An 8,059-nucleotide genomic window follows, 5' to 3' on the forward strand; every position below is an offset into this window, starting at 1 on the left:
GTTACCTCATTTTCTTTTACTTCTGTTTTTTGTAGCAAATCATGCGCACAGCTCAGAAGTACAACCTGGGTCTGGACCTGAGGACGGCAGCCTACGTCAACGCCATCGAGAAGGTCTTCAAGGTGTACAACGAGGCTGGCCTGACCTTCACATAAACGAGCTGCCCCCCCTACGACCGCCACCTTCCCCAACCCCCCCACCCCACCCAAAATAAAATCCGCCTTCCCTCCGTCCAAGTTCCCAGCGGCTCAATCCAGCCTTCGTGACATATCAAGCGTTTACATTTGAAACCTCGTGCTGTCTGTACCTCGCCATAAAGAGTAGCCGACCCACCGTGCCCACCCTCCCCCCACTTGTGTTCCAGTGAGCGATGCCCCGCCCTCTTTCTGTAGGCCCGCCCCCGGGGGCTGACACGCTGCAGGGCTGTAGCCTCCCTTGTAGCGGCCTAGCAGCGACAGCGCGGCCTCACTGTGATTCCCAGCTGCTCCTGCGCCGCCTCCTCCCGACGCCCGACCACCGTCGGACTGTAACGCACCGCGACCGCGCCCGCTGTCCGCACGGCTTTGCCACCATTTAGCCCCCCCCCCCGAACCGAGCGGCTCGAGCCAGCTGTACCGCGCGCTAGTTACAGCATCTGTACGTCGTCGCCCTTGCTGTTCTATGGTTGTTATTACCGTTTTCGTTTTTCCTCATCTTTTTTTTTTTTTTTACGTTTTTTTTTTTACATCAAGCAGGCAAAAATCTAGACAACCAAAAGAGATTTTAAAGATATGGGTCCTGACAAACAGACTCCAATATCGTGGCTGAACCGCGGCCGCAGCATTCTCCATTTACAGCGCATTTTGTCACCCTGTGGGCAAAGCCATGAATCCGGAAGGACACTACTGAAGATGCCTTAGTCATAGAGGCGGGGAATTCTGTTTTTATCAGAAATATTTTCACTTATTTTAGTAAATAGCTTCAAAACCACTTGGAAAACATTTTTATTTACCCTTGACGCACACATCACCTATTGGCTCCATAAGTTTTCCAGTGAGGGCTAAATGGTTATGGCATCAGGCCTTATTGGCAGATATGGATAGCAAAGCCTTTTTTGGTTGCTAAATTTCATCTGGGGGTTTGTGGAAACGGTTTATTGAGCTGAGATGCATTTGGGAACAAGAGTTGTAGATCTTCTTTTTTTTTGGCCATGTGAGCCTTGATTTGGAAGCTGCTTTGGGGAAATTTGTATTGCCTTTTTTTGTTGACTATTAAAACTACAACAAAAACCCTGTCCGGTGTGATTCTTTGCGCAGTAGGTCTCGTTGCGCATTAATCTACAACGGGTGCAAAACAAGGGTCGATCCGTTTCAGGATTTTGTGCCAACTTCTCTTCTTAATTATTCAATTAGCGCAATCATATCTTGATCTGAAAATTTCATAAGCACCAGCTATAGCTGCACGCCTCAAGCGTATCCTAAAGAGTTTACTGCGCTCGGAGACGGAGTGTAGCACAGTGGGTAAGGAACTGGGCTTGTAACCGAAAGGTCGCGGGTTCGATTCCCGGGTAAGGACACTGCCGTTGTACCCTTGAGCAAGGTACTTAACCTGCACTGCTTCAGTATATATCCAGCTGTATAAATGGATACAATGTATGTAAAATGCTATGTAAAAGTTGGGTAAGTCGCTCTGGATAAGAGCGTCTGCTAAATGCCTGTAATGCTCAAGTCCAGGAGTTAACCAGCCTAGTTTACAGAGCTGTCAAAAAACAAAAACTAAGGTAATTGGTTGGAACAAAAACCAGCGTGCACACCGGCCCCCCCAGGACCGGAGTTGTGCACCCCTGATCTATAAGCAATAGAGATTTTTTCTAACTAGGACATACCTCTGCAAACAGCATCCCCCCCTCGTCATTGCACAGATCGTATGCCAGCTATAACCACAGCACATTCTGTCTGGCTCTGTCTGGTCTTTTCCAAAGTCTTGACATGAATAGACAATCCCCTCTGTTGCAGAATCCTCTATAGCAATGTCCTCATTGGGACTGTCTCCTCTCTTAGATGCCAGGACCCATTACAGTTGCATTACAGAGCCATTGCTGCACACATATGTGATTCGTAAACCAGGATCGAGTATTCTGGGTTTGATTTCACACCTGACTGGCTGACAGAGGAAGCTTGCATGATATTTTAAAGTGCATGAAATTATGAAGTTCAGTTCCCTAGAAATAAATAAAACATAGTAAACACTTTTATGGTTTACTTCTGATACAATTGTAGAAGAGGCTTGCCTAACTCAACATTTCCCAACCTTTTTCTTTCCGCGGCACACTTTCCAAATTTACAGAATCTCATGGCACACCACTCTCAAAAGCATAAAAAATGAATACCCTACAGCGTCAGATGTGACGTGCCAACAGTAGGCCTCAATGTTCTTTTGGGGTTTTAATTAAGCAATATGCATTTTAATGACTTTTTTTTTTTTTTTTGCTTTTTTGAATGGGATTTGTTCATTTAAGTTTTTTTAATTCATTTCAACGTTACAATTTTTTAAAAGGATTTTCACACGGCACACCTGACCTCACCTGACGGCACACAGAGTGTGCGGCACACCGGTTGGGAAACGCTGGCCTAACTCATCTGCCAACTGCTTTGAGCGTTTTCAAACAAAAATGATTGGTGCCGATGCAGCTTGCTTGAGGTCAAATTTGCCACATTATTGAAATGGAAAAATACTTAAATGTTTGTACCAAGAGATTTTGTGATAGAGTAAAAAAAATCTAATCCCATTCACATGTGAAAATTAAAAGTTCAAAGTTTGGAAAAATTGGAGAAATAATTAGTTGAAAATGCATCTTCGCTTAAGTCCAATAAGGTTAGCAACATTTGGCACAAACCTCACCTCACAAATATATAATATTAAAAGATTTTTATTTTTCAATTTATGTTAATTATGCACATTGCAGATCATACTGCGTAACATTCATTCCTGGCATGCAGCTCCTTGAGACTCCAAACATGGGTAAGGGGACGTGGTGGTGGTGGTGGTGGTCCGGGCATGTTGTCATGAGTCTTTATCAGGGAGGGAGGGAGGGAGGGAGCGGTCACTTGAACAGATCCCCTCCAAATTTGGTGACTTCGTCCATGACGGAGTCTTTGGCAGCGTCGGCGGCGATGTTTCCCACCGCTCCGCTCACCATGTCACCGATGCCTGAGGGTGCACCACGGGTCAGTCAGAGGAACGCACGCTTTCCAGCGCTGGTTTTGCAACTATTTGTCATTCATTAGCAATGAAATTGTCGCAGTAAATGAACAGTAAATTAAAATGCATAAAACTGATGTGTGGGAACTGTGGTGCTGGTGTGTAATTAGTCTTAACTGTGCAATTAGTCTTAACTATGGGGGTTTCTAGTGGACAAAGAAAGACGCTGATTGGAATGGTTGAGATTACCTCCTTTTGCTGCCGGCTCTCCTGCCTGCTTTTTTCCTCCCATCATAGATCCAATTTGTTCTTTGGCTTTGACAGCTGTAGGGAAACATGAGCAAAAAATGGATTGTATGCATGCACAATATAGTGTGCGTAATATAACATATTGTTTTATCATGATTAATTGCCTATATTCAAATATATTGCAGGGATCTAGTGGTAGTACGAAGGTGCATATAATACAGGGAAACAACATTTTCTGGCATATTTTACAGAGAAGTTCACATTTTCCATTGTTAGGGTTTACTGCTGGTGCAGATTCAATTCAATTCAAAGAGCTGTATTGGCATGAAAGAAATAATGCCAAAAGCCAAAGAGTTGATATACATCAATAAAATAAGTTATAACATTTGATTGGTTACACTTGTGAGATGTATGAAGTGAGGATAGACTCTGTTGCTCCAAGACATATCTTGCCACAAAAGGGCAATTTTCAACTTTTCTTCAGGGTTTAGGTGAAGAAATCACTGTCAACCCATAGTCAGGGACTCTCAACACTGCAATGCTACTTTAATGTGGTATTTCATTAATACGATCATATATCTCCATGTTGTAAGTTAATAATAAAAAAAACCCCAGCAAAACCCGAAAATCCAGACATAGTGAAGGCAGTGGCTGATTGTTCATTCAAAATTCATAGAAACAATTAAAATTGACCTGATGCGACTTCTCAATTCAATCTGTCAATCAATGCCACTGCTGTGGAGTTCCAGGTAAACAGGGCAGACAAGCTATAAGGGAAACGTTAACTCTTCCCACCACAAGGACAAACAGAGCAGGCTACATCCACTTTACCTGCTGTTTCTTCCTGCCAGTGCAATTTAATGAGTGGGCTTGCTTCGGCAGGCCCACTCTTGCTATCTTTCATATATCTTTTTTAAATTATCTGCACTTTCCGCTCAATTGTTCTAGCTCTAACTAGTCCTACAGTTTTTGCACCACATTCAAACGTTTTACACCAAAATGACCGGCTAGTTCCAGACATTGTTGCTTGTATTCAGATTTTTGAAATATTCAAAACTTTTTGAAATATTCAACTTTTTGTGAGCAATTTTCCCCCATAGGTAAGCATTGTAGATGGTTAATTTAGGCGTCCTCTAGAGTCCACAAAACATATTGCTCATACCCATCGGTAAGCAAGCCTACACAATTCCTTCAGGAATTGTAACCTTTCTAGTATTATCAAGAAACTTTAATAAGGACACTGATGTTTTTAATTTTTCCTTTTAAGCTTATAGTTGTAGCCAAAATATTCAAAAAATATGACATGGAAAAATTGGGTTCAGCCCCATTCATCCATTTCTCAGTTCACAGTGACTTCATTCCTTGCTTGGTAACCATGGTCTTGAATGGAAGGCTGTTCTGTCTGTGTAGTGGTGTGGTATGATTAAATCCCCATTATGCTTGTTTTAGAAATTTTAAGCACCTTACTAGTCTATCCATATATATTTGGGGGAATAAATAACATTAGACAAAATATGATAAGACAAAACTAAAAGGAAAATGGTTCACATACAGTATCTACAACAGTAAAATGGACATACACATCCATTTTCCAACTGAACTGAGATCACTACTCTGAGGATTGTGGATGTTTGCTGAACAAAAAATGAACAATTTAAATGTGAAAAATTAAGTTCAAGTCAAGCAAAATTCATAATTTGTCCCCTGTACCTCCCTACCGTTTGCAGTCAATTAACAACTCACCTGCAGTGTCGATCACTTTATCGACCATGTTGCCACTGCCCTTGCCGCCACTGCCCTTGAGATTTCCAATGAAGTCCATGTCTGCTGTGGTGCTCTGCTGTGGTGCTCTTTGCCTGTGTATGTCTCCTGTGATAAGGTTCAGTGTGTGAAGGTGTGTGGCAAGCTGAGAGTCTTATAGGAGTTTGTGGCCTCCTCACACCCCCCCCCCCCCACCCCACCCCTCTTCTTGGTTCAGCCCATACCTCTGTGGGTCAGGCTGCGTAAGTAGGGTGTGATACACAGAAGCATACAAAGAGAATTACGTATGAAGACAAACACAATCGCACGAATGCCAGAACAGATGCACAATTATGCACGCGGGCATACACCGACACATGCACCCCCATAACAAAAGAATTTACTCACCGGCACAAACACACACAGAGGTGAGGGCGGGTCCTCTTCTTCAAAGTTTCAATACTGTTTGGACTTGTTTTGAATTTTAATTTAAAAACGCCCCTCAATGAAAGACAACAGATTCCATAAGTGGGAGTCTTTCTAATGCATTAATAGTTGTTCATCAGGAGACAGTGGCCCATTCATAAACACGACTGTTTCATCATGTGCAAATGCAATAACAGACTATAGTGTAGCTAACCAGGAACAGGGAACAAAAAATAAAAAAATTTGACAAGACTGTCATGTCGTGCAATTTTTTTTCTAGTTTTATCAACATATCACCTCGCTTTCATATGTGAGTTGATATGTTGGATGGATTTTGAAAGCATTTGGCCTAATTTGATATTGCTGAGCATGTAAAATAAAACAATAAACATAGGCAGACTAGAGTCCCTGTTTCTCCCTGTCCCAAAGGCAAATCAGACAAACAGAGGTAGATCACGGTGCAAATCTTTTGAAAAATGCCTTGCCTCTTGCCCGCTTGAATGTCGTTGCCTGTTTTGAAGTGGAACACATATTCACTGTGCTCGCCGGTGCAGTACCAACTGTTCTATCATCAACCCGGAACTCCAGGTTATATGAGAACAACTTGAAATTAATCTAAGTCAGATTAGACGGGAGGTGAAATTCATGACAAAAAATCTGACAAGACTCTCATGTCATGCAATTTTTTTTCTGTTATCACACAACCCACCTGGGTCTGGACCTGAGGATGGCAGCCTACGTCAACGCCATCGAGAAGGTCTTCAAGGTGTACAACGAGGCTGGCCTGACCTTCACATAAACGAGCTGCCCCCCCCCTACGACCGCCACCTTCCCCCACCCAACCCCCCCACCCCACCCAAAATAAAATCCGCCTTCCCTCCGTCCAAGTTCCCAGCGGCTCAATCCAGCCTTCGTGACATATCAAGCGTTTACATATGAAACCTCGTGCTGTCTGTTCCTCGCCATAAAGAGTAGCCCACCCGCCGTACCCACCCCCCCCCGCCCCATGTGTTCCAGTGAGCGATGCCCCGCCCTCTTTCTGTAGGCCCGCCCCCGGGGGGCTGACACGCTGCAGGGCTGTAGCCTCCCTTGTAGCGGCCTAGCAGCGACAGCGCGGCCTCACTGTGATTCCCAGCTGCTCCTGTGCCGCCTCCTCCCGACGCCCGACCACCGTCGGACTGTAACGCACCGCGACCGCGCCCGCTGTCCGCACGGCTTTGCCACCATTTAGCCCCCCCCCCATCCGAGCGGCTCGAGCCAGCCGTACCGCGCGCTAGTTACAGCATCTGTACGTCGCCGCCCTAGCTGTTCTATGGTTGTTATTACCGTTTTCGTTTTTCCTCATCTTTTTTTTTAACGTTTTTTTTTACATCAAGCAGGCAAAAATCTAGACAACCAAAAGAGATTTTAAAGATATGGGTCCTGACAAGCAGACTCCAATATCGTGGCTGAACCACGGCCACAGCATTCTCCATTTACAGCGCATTTTGTCACCCTGTGGGCAAAGCCATGAATCCTGAAGGACACTACTGAAGATGCCTTAGTCATAGAGGCGGGGAATTCTGTTTTTATCAGAAATATTTTCACTTATTTTAGTAAATAGCTTCAAAACCACTTGGAAAACATTTTTATTTACCCTTGACGCACACATCACCTATTGGCTCCACACCTTCATAAGTTTTCCAGTGAGGGCTAAATGGTTATGGCATCAGGCCTTATTGGCAGATATGGATAGCAAAGCCTTTTTTGTTTGCTAAATTTCATCTGGGGGTTTGTGGAAACGGTTTATTGAGCTGAGATGCATTTGGGAACAAGAGTTGTAGATCTTTTTTTTTTGGCCATGTGAGCCTTGATTTGGAAGCTGCTTTGGGGAAATTTGTATTGCCTTTTTTTGTTGACTATTAAAACTACAACAAAAACCCTGTCCGGTGTGATTCTTTGCGCAGTAGGTCTCATTGCACATTAATCTACAACGGGTGCACAACAAGGGTCGATCCGTTTCAGGATTTTGGGCCAACTTCTCTTCTTAATTATTCAATTAGCTCAATCATATCTTGATCTGAAAATTTCATAAGCACCAGCTATAGCTGCACACTGCAAGCGTATCCTAAAGAGTTTACTGTGCTCGGAGACGGAGTGTAGCACAGTGGGTAAGGAACTGGGCTTGTAACCGAATGGTCGCGGGTTCGATTCCCGGGTAAGGACACTGCCGTTGTACCCTTGAGCAAGGTACTTAACCTGCATTGCTTCAGTATATATCCAGCTGTATAAATGGATACAATGTATGTAAAATGCTATGTAAAAGTTGGGTAAGTCGCTCTGGATAAGAGCGTCTGCTAAATGCCTGTAATGCTCAAGTCCAGGAGTTAACCAGCCTATTTTACAGAGCTGTCTAAAAACAAAAACTAAGGTAATTGTTTGGAACAAAAACCAGCATGCACACCGGACCCCCCCGGGACCGGAG

The 8,059-nt window shown here is 43.9% G+C and overlaps 1 protein-coding gene and 1 long non-coding RNA gene across 2 annotated transcripts in view; one reads left to right on the forward strand and one right to left on the reverse strand.

Annotated features, from left to right (window-relative positions):
* The window catches only part of LOC118220970 (glutamate dehydrogenase, mitochondrial), a 26,333-nt gene extending 25,067 nt beyond the window's left edge, over window positions 1-1,266 (forward strand). The window contains exon 13 of the mRNA XM_035405483.1: window positions 36-1,266. Coding sequence (XP_035261374.1) covers window positions 36-155 — 120 coding nt within the window. The 3' untranslated portion in view covers window positions 156-1,266. The remainder of the gene's footprint in view (window positions 1-35) is intronic.
* On the reverse strand, window positions 715-7,421 carry LOC118220971. Its single transcript, XR_004764038.1, has 2 exons — window positions 7,250-7,421; window positions 715-1,009 (listed from the first exon to the last, which is right to left on the reverse strand). It is a non-coding gene; the product is annotated as an uncharacterized LOC118220971 (long non-coding RNA).
* Window positions 7,422-8,059: the final 638 nt, after the last annotated feature.

The sequence above is a fragment of the Anguilla anguilla genome, chromosome 2 (assembly GCF_013347855.1).
Source record: "Anguilla anguilla isolate fAngAng1 chromosome 2, fAngAng1.pri, whole genome shotgun sequence".
NCBI lineage: Eukaryota > Metazoa > Chordata > Actinopteri > Anguilliformes > Anguillidae > Anguilla > Anguilla anguilla.